Here is a 12,265-nt window from a genome sequence, read left to right on the forward strand (position 1 = left end):
AAATCTTGTTTAAGTCATTGTACTGCGACCATGATGAGGAACCGCCTTGAAGGGTTTTACTCGAACGGAAACTGAAAGAAGCCCGTCGTATATATATGCATATATTTGTGTCTGTGTTTGTACCCCCCCACCCCCATCCACCATCGCTTGACAACCGATGTTGGTGTGTTTATGTCTCTGTAACTTAGCGGTTCGGCAAAGAGACCGATAGAATAAGTACTAGGTTTACAAAGGATAAGTCCAGTGGTCGATTTCTTCGACAAAATGACTGAAACAAGTAAAAGAATATATATATATATATATGAGAGGGAGAGGGAGAATGTTATGGCTGGTTCATAGTGTTACCCAGTATTTTGCGTCCATAAAGCGCTTAGATTTGCACATCTCATCAGACCCTAACGGCTGATGGCCTATAATCTTTCTTCAAAAGAAAAAACAAAGCCCTACAAACAGGCCATTACTAACTGTTCTATGCTTTTCTTTCGAATTTATGATTTACTGAGGATCTATGTTTATTTCTTTATATTATGTGTGTCCGTTGAGATGTAGAAATACTCAGGTTGGTATCCGAGGGCGCAGTAAGCCTGTTGGAAGTTAGGGACCCCTGGTCTTTGTCTAGGCATTCCTCTATGAGAAGGCCAACTCGTAAATAAAATCCCCTGCTCTACTAAGCCGGACATTTTGCACTTTGCTTGTCTCTGGGCTTTTTTTTGTCATCGCGGTGTTTTTCCAAGCCATACTCAACTTAGAACCCTTACATGGCTATTACCGACGCTTGACACTTGTCCTCGATCGTCATGCTCGTCTAACGCATAGACAACCATCGTGTTGGTGCGTGTGGAATTAAAAACTGTTTTAAAGGTATATTTATATATAAGGGCAAGAAGCAAGCCTCATCCACCTTTTTTTTTTCTGTTGTCACTGCTACATTCCCCTCTCATTTGAACTTTACAACTCTAATCCAACTTAAAGCCACTTGGGACACATGTATGCCTGTGTAGGCATGTAGCTTGTGTACATACGCACGGAAACAAATGCATGCATACACACATGCATGCATGTACACACACATGCATGTATAATACAAACATACAATGCATACAAATTGTTAAACCTGTTTGTTTTCAAAACGTCCTTGACCTATTACAAACTGAAATTGATGAAACAAAATCTGAGCTAAGGGAAGTAAGTTAACATTACGAAAAGTAAATAAATAAATAAAATAAAAATCCGTAACGCATCTCGGGCCAAAAAGTTGATGTTTAGTCATTTGTTAGAGTAGGCATTACATTTATTTTGTGTTAATTGTTATAGTAGTTTCATATATCTCATTATTGATTGTGTAGTTCTTGTTCGATTCCTGGACCGCGCTGTATGTTCTGTTCCTGAGCAAGACACTTTATTTCACGTTGTTCCAGTTCACTCAGCTGTAGAAATGAACTGTGACATCACTGGTGTCAAGCTGTATCGGCCTTTGCCTTTTCCTTGGATTACATTGGTGGTGTGGAGAAAGGAAGTTGGTATGGGCGACTGCTGGTCTTCCATAAACAACCTTTCCCGGACTTGTGCCTTGGAGGGTAACTTTCTAGGTGCAATCTGATGGCCATTCATGACCGAAGGGGATCTTTATCCTCTTAGTTTTTCACGGAATAGTTATTGATGTCTCATCATCATCATTTTACGTCTGCCGTCCTTGCCAGCATGCATTGGACAGCTCAGAACAGTTTGTATCAATTCTTCTTGGAAGTCATTATATTCATTGACAGTTAGTCGTCTGTTTAATTTTAACTTATTTTCCTTGCTTACATCTTCCTTTCCCAAGCTGCTTTACAGAGTGTACAGGGTGCATTTTATTATAGTGCCAGCACTATGGAGGTTTAAACAGATGGAATATTCATAGTTAAAACTGACAGGACTTACTGGAGTGGGGAAGTAAATTCAGTGGTGTAGCTGCCTGGGACAGTCATTGAGTTTTGCCACATCCCCGGATCTCCACAGTCCTATAAAAGCTTACATAGCAGGCCTTTAAGTTATGCACCCAAAAAGCATCACCTGGAGTGGATGTCCCCTAGCTACACTGCTGCGTAAATTCTCAAACCAGAGACCTAACCTGAATACTTGCAACAGATTGGATTCCAATAAATGTACCTAAGGTGTCAGTTTGTGGTATTAAATTACGAAACTAAATTAGTCTCCTGCCCAAGTTGGACTTGGTCTAATTTTGAACTTAGAATGCAAAAAGCCAAAACAACTACTGCAAGTTTGACCTTAACCCTTTAACATTTAAACTAGACATATTCAGCCCATATATTCTACCAGTTTTATGTTGAAACTGGCCAGATCCAGCCTCTCACACCTCTCCTACAATGTCATTCTAAAAATAAACAATCGCATCATCAAAATCTCAAGGCTATGAGATAATACCTGATTAATTTTTAAATTAACCGTGTGGATAAATAAGCATTATAATAATAAATTAATCTGAATTCTAAAAGTTTAAAATTTCACCAGTCCACTGTCCTGGGTTGGTACTTTTATATTTACTGATCCTGAAAAGGTGGAGAGCAAACTTTAACTTGACAGGATTTGTACTCAAAATGCAGAGAGTCAGAACAAATACCACAAGGTATTTTATCTGATGCCTTTAAGACTCTGCCAATTCATTGTCTGTTGGTGGTTAATGATTTTATATAGTCTGATATGTGGCTGTTTGTTTGACACTGAATAGATGCAGGTGTGGTTAAGAAGCTTGCTTTCCAACTATGTGATGATGGGTTCAGTCTCACCTTGAGCAAGTGTCTACTACAATAGCCCTGGGCCAAATTCACTATCAAATACACTTGCAAATACACTCAATATCATGTGATGGTTGTAAACGAGCACCACCATCATACAAGTGATGTTTGTTTCTAGTCTTCTAGAAGCAGGTGAGAAGGTTGGCAACAGGAAAATCTGCCTCAAAGAATTCCATCCGACTCGTGCAAGGATGGAAGAGTAGATGTTAAACAATAATGATTCCGACAGCATTTGTAATAAAACACAATGACAAATACAAACAGTTCCAATGTAAATAAGATTGGCTTCTAAAAGCCATGAAACCATGTTTCAACTATTTATAGTGTTGCTCATTTGAAGAAAGTTATAGATTAGCGATACCTTTCCATTTAATAAGCATTCTACGTTTTAGTTGATGCAAGTAAAAAAAAGTGAAAATTCATTTATACTCGGTAACATTAACGTCAACTGCATCAAAATTGATATGATTATCATCATCATTATCATCATCATCGTTTAACGTCCGCTTTCCATGCTAGCATGGGTTGGACGATTTGACTGAAGACTGGTGAACCAGATGGCTACACCAGGCTCCAATCTGATTTGGCAGAGTTTCTACAGCTGGATGCCCTTCCTAACGCCAACCACTCTGAGAGTGTAGTGGGTGCTTTTACGTGCCACCGACATGAAGGCCAGTTAGGAGGTACTGGCAACGGCCACGTTCGAAATGGTGTATTTTACGTGCCACCTGCACAGGAGCCAGTCCAGCAGTACTGGCAACGAACTCGCTCGAATGTCTTTTCACGTGCCAGGAAGGCGACGTTGGTAACGGTCGCGCTCAAATGGTGCTCTGGCAACGATCACGCTTGGACGGTGCTCTTAGTGATTTACTGGTACTGGTGCCATCACGATTTCGCTTTCGCTTGCGCCAACAGGTCTTCGCAAGCCTAGTTTAGTGTTCAATGAAGATGTTGGCATGGGTGCCAGTCTACAAATTTAGTTCGATTTCGATTTCACTTGCCTCAACAGATCTTCGTAAAGAAGGAATGATTAATCACTTCATATTTCTTTTGCTTTTTATACATCATCTACAGAAGCCTGGAAGGTTTAAGTCCTGTAACAAATATCGAATTGGATGGAAAAGAAGTTACTTGTAGAGTTGACGAGTTGAAACAGTTATCTGTGCTTGGAAATGGAAGCTTTGGAGTTGTTTTTGAGATGCAGCATGTACCAACCCAAAAGATTATGGCTGTCAAGGTAGGTATTTAGCATGTAAAAATTGAAATACAAAGCACAAGTAGAGATAATGTATTTATTCAAATATTGCAGAAGGATTGCTTGAAATATGTTTATATATATTTTTATATAAGAAAATAAAATGACAAAAGAAAGAAATAAACGATTATCTTATGAACTTCATTAGCTTACAGTTGTTTTTGCTATAAGATGCAGTGGACTCGGTTAAGTGCTTGAGTAACATCTTATAGCTTTATCAGAGCCTTAGCACTTCATATTCGAGGCTTTGATGAAGCTATAAGGTGTTACTCAAGCACTCAACTACGAGTCCACTGCATCTTATAACTGAAACAGCTCTAAACTAATGAAATTCAAAAGATAATCATTTATTCCTTTGTCATCTTATTTTCTTATTACTGCTCTGTACTCAACTAATGCTTTACTCTGAAGCATATGTGTATTGTGTTCTACATTAGGTTATTAGCCTCATTAAGTGAAATATATATGTGTGTACCTTCAGGCTTTGCCAATACTTTGAATAAATGACATACTATACTTGATGGCTCCAGCACTGATGAGGTTTGTTTTGGCATGGTTTTCACAGCTGGATTCCCTTCCTAATGTCAACCACTTTACAGAGTGAACTGGATAAGATACTGAAAAAATTGGAAATGTCACAAGCTTTTATGCTTCTGCACACAGCTACAGTGTTTTAAATATTATACACATTGTTATTTTAATCTAATGTTTCATGTGTGAATATTGATTCAAGTATATATCTTTTTTTATCTATGTAGCCTTTTATTTTCACAATTGGTTTTGCAGACTTTAAACAGAGCATCTTGAATCTCTACAAATGAGAATTTTTCTGTAACTTTTAACAGGAATCAAACAAGTTATGTTTAAAAATCTGTTATATGCATGCACTTGGCAGCGAATACATGCTACTAACAAAGTCCAACAAAGCAGAAAAGCACATCTTACATTCTCACCTGCTGCTGGTTAGATGATTTTTGTCTGCTACTGAAATAGTTTGTGTTTTTAAGCATATCACATCTATAAGAGAAGCTATCTCTTGATGAATGCTGCTGGAAATTTGCTTTTTTCACAATGTATTTAGAATATGATGCACAGGAGGCCATGAGTTTTGGTTATTTTTTGCTTTATCCTAACTTTTCAGCATTCAGGTTGCTCTGTCAAATATAATGCTTATTTATTCGCATATTTTCGAATTAATTATGCATTATCTTGTAGCATGGAGATTTCAGTGATGTGATTGTATATTTTTAGAATGGTGTTGTTGGTTAGTGTGATCGTTTGGCCAGTTTAAACATAAAGCAGGTAGAATGTTTGGGCTAAATACAGTCAGTTTAAATGTTTTAAAGAAAATTTCTGCTAAGCTAAATACTACTTTTTCTCATGATGAAGAAAATGCCATTGCTTATTTTTATGCCATGTTTTTTTATTTCAAATTCTCTATTTTGCTTGACTTGTGTCATAAACAAGCCACTTTTCACTTCCCCTTTGTATAGTTACCCTGTCTTTGTTCAATTATGACATGTATATAATATCTAAATGCATCCATTTATATTTTTATTGAAAATTTTCTAACGAAGTATTTCAAACTATTTTGTTTATTCTTTCAGAAAATAAAATTCGTTACTTCTGACAAAGATAAAATGAAACGTTTAGTACGAGATTTGGAGATTTCAAAGAAAGTTGATAGTGAATATACTGTGAGATGTTTAGGAACACTTTTCAGTGAGGTATATTTTTTTTATTTTATTTTTGTATTTGGTTTGCTAGATTGTTGATGTGAACTCATGTGTAGAAGCAGATTTTGTTATATCTTGGTAGGGTCATCATGCCAATAATAAACATGCACACTGGTTCTAGTTCACTTCTTTCGTAATTATTAGTCAATTAGTTAAAATTTAACCACTTAACGAATTGATTGTTTGATTAATCATTCAGTCAGTCAGTCAATCAATCAATCTTTTCCCCTGCTTGATTGGCAGATGGACATGAAGCAAACCTGGAACAGAGTGGATATGTCTTTGATGAAGTCACAAATGGTAATGAAAGGACTTTGACAAACTTAGCTGATTGATCAAACAATTAATCAAACAATCAGTTAGTTAATTGGTTAAATGATTAACCAGAATAAAAAAAAAGTGTTTTTGACTTAAGATGTTTCAGCTATGAACATTCTGTCTTTTTTCAGCTACATTTAGGCAATATGGTGTAATTTGAAAGAAACTTGGCTATTATTTCTAGTACATTGAGAGACCATGCAGAAGCTCCCTTTTCGACTCATTTCTAGTGGGTATATGTGAATATAGGTAATCTCTGCAAATGTAAATAGAAGTTTTGAGAATCTAAGCCTGACTGGTTCCATTATATACAAAGCAAAATCTAGAGACACTTCTTGGCATGTACCTAGTCTGAGAAACATTCTGGACTCCAACACTATGTATATACAAATTTGCACACATACACATTATGGTAATATTTATGGTAATATTTTTTATCATTATTTATTCCTTTTAATGAAGGGAGATGTCTGGATACTTATGGAAAAAAAGGATCTGTGCTTGGAGCAATTTTATCAGTATGTTATCAATTCCACTGATATTCCTGAAGCATTTTTGGCTAAAACAACTTTAATTGTAAGTATTATAAATACAATTGATATCACAATGTCACAATTAGCATTTGGCAGAATTGTTAGCTGATCAGACAAAATACTTAGCAGTATTTTTGGCTCTACATTCTCAATTTAACTTTGAATTCTGTTGAGATTAACTTTGCTTTTCATCCTTTCAGGGTTGATAAAATAAATACCAGTTAAGTAGTGGGGCTGATATTGATCTAGAAATTTGATAAATACAGTTTTATTAAATGTTTATTGTTCTCTTATGTTGTTAATTATACTCTTGTTCTTTTTATCTAGGTTGTAAAAGCTTTGCAATATCTGAGAAAAGAATTAAAAATAATGCACAAAGATGTTAAACCATCAAACATATTACTTGAAAAGAACGGAGGAGTTTGTGTATGTGACTTTGGTGTTAGTGGACCTCTGGATGATTCATTTGCCAAGTCAATGAATGCTGGATGTAAAGCTTACATGGCTGTAGGTACCTTTTGTACAATTTTTTTTTGTACTCTCTTTGTATATTTATGTATTTCTTGTGACGATTTTTTTTGTTGTTAGTGTAATTTGAAACACTTCCGTATTGTTTTTAGTGTCATTGGCATTGTCATCATCAACTTCATCAGCTTAGCTTTCACTTTTCCATGCTTGCATGGGTCAGACGGAATTTTTTGAGGCAGATTTATTACAGTTGAATGTTCTTGTTGATGATGCTTACCAGTTTCCAAGTGAGGTAATATTTCCCATGGAAAATTAGAGACAAACAACATTACTTGTATAATTTACAACCATCATGTGATGCCTAGATAAGAGTATACACACACACATACACATGCACACACATGTATGTTTATATATGTATACACACACACACTGTTTAAGACTATTCTTAATATTTGAGTGTAAGTTCCATCTAGCTTGGATTCCACCAAGAAACAGTTGTAAGGAGATCTGCCTGTTTCCACAATTATAAGGGAAAGGTGCTTGCTCTTTGCTGGACTTTGCTGGTGAGCTAAAGAAGATCTAGCAAGTGACCTACGGCAATGGATGCTAAAGCATGGCTGTACCTCAGCAAGTTGTTCAGAAACAATGTATGTAGACCAACTCACCAGAGATACTGGATGCCTCCCTGAAGACCTCCCTCAACTGATGCAGGACTGAGATGGATGGCATGTGCAGGTTAAAAATGTCTGAGCAAGACCAACTAGACGTTATAGCAAGTTAATAAAAAAATATATATAATTTTAAAGAGAATAAGTTTTTGTAGCAGTGCATGTACATAAATTAAGGCATGTAGTTGCATAGAAAGAAAAACTAAACACATTTAATCATTTTGCTGTTTCTGTGGAAGGGGTAGACTTAGGAAGAAATGGAGCCAAATGGTGAGAAAGGGTCTTCAAATGTTGGGCCTCACAGAGCGGATGGCAGGGGACTGAGACTCCTGGCAGTTTGCTTTGCTTGAGAAGACACGTCAGGCTAAGTAAAATCATGGCTGTCCTTGCATACAAGCATGTCCCTTGCATCCCTCTCCAGCTGAGCATTCCTAATCTTATAGGCTCGTGAGTGCTGGTGCCACATAAAAAGCACGTCTACTGGTGCCATGTAAAAGCACCCAAGCCGGTGCTGCATACAAATACCCAGTACACTCTGTAAAGTGGTTAGCATTAGAAAGGGAATCCAGCCATAGAAACCATGCCAAAACAGCCTGGGCAGATCTTCAGCATCAACACTGTCATAGAAAAATATAACATTCTTATAGTGAGTTGAATTCTTCATTACATATCGGTTTGAGCAATAAATATAATTTATGCCATTCTGAATATAACCAGGGAAAATTGGGTAACATTTACAACACACTACATCCCCAACACTATCTATTTCTCTCTCTCATTCTGACTGTCTTTCTATCTTTCTAACTCCTTACCATCTTCCTTGTCCTACAGGGATGGTCTAGTATCTCCTCTTGTATGACAACTATCCCTGTCCCTCTATCATACCCTAATTTCTCACCTGGCACACAGCCACTTCCCTTGGTTCCACTCCTCTACTTGGTAACCCCATTGGTGTCTCATAAACAGCACCTATGACAGTACCACATAAAAAGTACCTATGCTGGTACCACAGCCCATGTGCCAATACCATGTAGAAAACACCCATGCTGGAGCCACATAAAAAGTCCCCAGTACACTCTGTAAAGTGGTTAGTAAAGAAAGGGCATCCAGGTGTAGAAACCATGCTAAAACAGACAATTGAAGTCTGGCACAGCTCTCCTGCTTACCAACTCCTGTCAAACTGTCCAACCCATGTTAGCATGGAAAATGATGATGTTGATGATGATGATTTAATTGTTATGCATAATGCACATCCATAATTTATTGCTTGCTCTTTTAGCCTGAATTGATTGATCCTGATCTATCACCTGTACAAAATGATGTCCGGTCAGATGTCTGGAGTTTAGGAATAACGCTGGTAAGTAATTTTCATTAATTTTCATCTTGCTTGGTTTCACATTTTAATAAGCACATTATATATACTTGAGGAATATTTTCACCTATTTATATTTTTAAATAAAGATTTTTTTTTTATAGCTTTTACCATTTTTGTAATTTTTAAGAGCAAATCAATTCTTCTCCTTTCTAGTCTTGCAACCAAGCAGTTGCAGCCTAATTGTCAAACAGTTAAGTGTTAATTTTCTTACTGCCAATACCACAGAATATGGTAGTTAAGTTAAATTCATGATTATTTCAACAAAAATATTTTCTAATGTTTCAGTAGCTATTTCTCTATTCTTGCTAACATATACTTATTACAGAAAAACAAGTTCTTCACACGGAAGTTCTTCTACTCCTAATAATTCAGTAACAGTATGGTATCAACTCTTTCAAAAGAAGAGCAGCCCTAGCCTTGAAATACTATTGGTCACATATTTAAGTGTAATCTGATTAGCTTACCTTGATCAAACTGAGAAACAACATATATTGTTGTCACAACCTCATTCACTGCTACTTCATACCATTGATCTTTACATAGTTCTCCATTTTGTTGTATAAGTGATGGTTTTTTTCCCTCCCCTATTTTCAATAAAATGCTATAACCCTTAACTACTTTTCATTCTAAATCTTTTTCTAATTGTTTAAGTTTCTTCCTTTCATGGGCCTTCAAACTTCTATGGAGTTATAGAAGCACTGCTGTGTCATATGCCATATCTTGGCATTTTAAACCTAGTGTGACTCATTCCTTCCAGGTTCTGAGAATATTTGATTTCTGCTAGAGTGACAGGAAGGGAGAGAGAGAGAGAGATGAAATTGACTCCAGTACTAAACTGGTACTTTATTTATTGATCCCCTAAAAGATGAAAGGCAAAGTTTATCTTGGTGGGATTTGACCTCAATGCAAAGAGCCAAAACAAATACCTGAAAGCATTTTATTTAAGGTTGTAATCATTCTGCCTATTAACAGCTGAATAACTTTCCTGTTACTAGCTTGCACTTTATCTACTTATGTTGAAATATAGTGATATTAATTCATAAAATATTTTAGCTAATACCTATCTTAAGTTAAACATTTTATATACTCTTTTGAAATTAATTAATTTTCTTTAATTACAGATTGAAGTAGGAAATGGAAAATATCCATACACAATTACTTCAAATCCCTTTGATTTTGTGAAAGAGATTGTTGAAGGAGATCCACCGAAATTAACTCCTGGCAAATACTCAAAGAATTTTGAAATGTTTACTGCATTCTGGTATGGTTTCTTATATCTGTGAACAATTAACTTTTTCATATTTCTAGTTTGGGGAGTGATCTAATCCAAAATATGATGATGATAATGACCATCATTTAACAATCGCTTTCCATGTTGGTGTGGATAAGACAGTTTAATAGGGGACTGGTGAGCTGCAGGGCTGCGTTGAGCTCCAATGTCATCTTTGGTGTGTTTTCTATGGTTGGAATCCTTTTCTAATGCCAATCACTTTAGAGTGTACTGGATGCTTTTTTCTTGCCATCAACACTTGTAAGATTGCCACATAACTTGCAAGACAGCAAAGAACAGAGGAAAAGGAAAAACTCCCACTACTAAGAAGGAGTATTTGTGAGGGGAAGATGTCAGGTATTGAAAAGCTAGACTATGATAGAGGGACAAGCACATATGTCTTGTTATAAAGGAGTTATATGGCTGAAGGAGACAAGAGGAAGGTAGTGATAGTGCTAAAGCAAACTCTCAAGGAAAAAGGTGAGTATAAGTGAGGACATGGATGGTGGGTGATGGGAAGGGATAAGAGATGAGAAGGGAAGTAGAGGTTAATATAGTGAGTGATGCACAAGGATGGGGATGCAGAAGATGGAAAACACCAGTATGTTGAGGGGTAAGGTGGAAGATAGGAGTGACTCAGGAAGGAGCATAGAAGAGAAAGTAATATGATGTGCAAAGTGTAGGAATTGTGGGAGATATTGAGATACATTAGGGGCTATAGTAGGTAGGTCATGATGATTGATATTTGAGGGCATTTAGAGGTGTTTGAATGGAGTATAGCTGAGGGGAGAAAGAGCAGTGATTGGTTGAAATTGTGTGGGCAGGGATGATGAGGAATGGAAGTAGTTCTGGAATTGGTTTGACCGTTTGAAAGAGAATGGGATATAATATGTGCAATACTGCTCTTAAGTGAGTACAACACAGAAAAATACCAACCATTTTGGTCCTTTGTCTTCTCTGTACGGCTTAACATCTTGAGAGTAGCCTTTGATACTTCGTCCCATGTCTCCCTGGGTTTCCCTCGTCTATGAGTTTTATCCATTTTAAGTAGTGACTCTGCTGGTGCAACATAAAAAGGATCCAGTTCACACTGTAGGCATCTAGTAACTTCGTCAAAGCAGACAGTGGAGCCTGGTACAGTCCTATGGCTAGCCAGCTCCTGTCACACTGTCCAACCCATGCCAGTTGGCATGATGATGATGATGATCATGGAAAATGAATGTTAAATGATGATGATGATACATACATGAGACAGACTTTATTAAATAGGGGAAATGTTATGACAAGAGCTCCTTACATCTTTTCCTGGGACTACATAAGATTTGGAAACTGATAACAATATCTAGAACTGGCCACAACTATAAAAACGATCATTTAGCATCAATAATTTGGTGTTTGGAAGGGTATCCAGCCATAGGAACCATGTCAAAACAGACAGTAAAGCTTAGTGCAATCTGCTGGCTTGCCAGCTTCTGTCATAATGTCAGCATGAATTCAATTTATAATAATCTATATATATAAAAATGAGAATGTGTGTCTGTCTGTCTGTCTGTCTGTCTGTGTGAATCCCTAAAACTCGAGAACTACGCAACCAATTTCATTCAAATTTTACACATGCCTTACTTAGGGTTCCAGTTGTGTTTTAGTCAAAAAAAAATTTTAACTTCTTGCAGAGTTCGAGCCCACGGCAACATAATATCTCCTCTACTATTTAAGTATTACGTGTCAAAAGTGAAACAAAACACTCATGTCAAATACTTTCACTTTAAAAATGAAACTATTCTACTAACTGAAACAATCACATTTCGATACTGTAATGACAGATATTTTCAGACAGAGAGAGA

General features: G+C 36.6%; 1 protein-coding gene across 2 annotated transcripts in view; it reads left to right on the forward strand.

The window, feature by feature from the left end:
- LOC106875802 (dual specificity mitogen-activated protein kinase kinase 2) overlaps positions 1–12,265 on the forward strand; it is a 20,176-nt gene that overhangs the window by 1,063 nt on the left and 6,848 nt on the right. For both annotated transcript variants that reach the window (XM_014924074.2, XM_052968183.1), the window contains exons 2-7: positions 3,870–4,032; positions 5,658–5,777; positions 6,567–6,680; positions 6,965–7,144; positions 9,056–9,133; positions 10,273–10,412. In XM_014924074.2, coding sequence (XP_014779560.1) covers positions 3,870–4,032; positions 5,658–5,777; positions 6,567–6,680; positions 6,965–7,144; positions 9,056–9,133; positions 10,273–10,412 — 795 coding nt within the window. The remainder of the gene's footprint in view (positions 1–3,869; positions 4,033–5,657; positions 5,778–6,566; positions 6,681–6,964; positions 7,145–9,055; positions 9,134–10,272; positions 10,413–12,265) is intronic.

Source organism: Octopus bimaculoides, chromosome 5, assembly GCF_001194135.2.
Source record: "Octopus bimaculoides isolate UCB-OBI-ISO-001 chromosome 5, ASM119413v2, whole genome shotgun sequence".
In the NCBI taxonomy this organism is placed as follows: domain Eukaryota; kingdom Metazoa; phylum Mollusca; class Cephalopoda; order Octopoda; family Octopodidae; genus Octopus; species Octopus bimaculoides.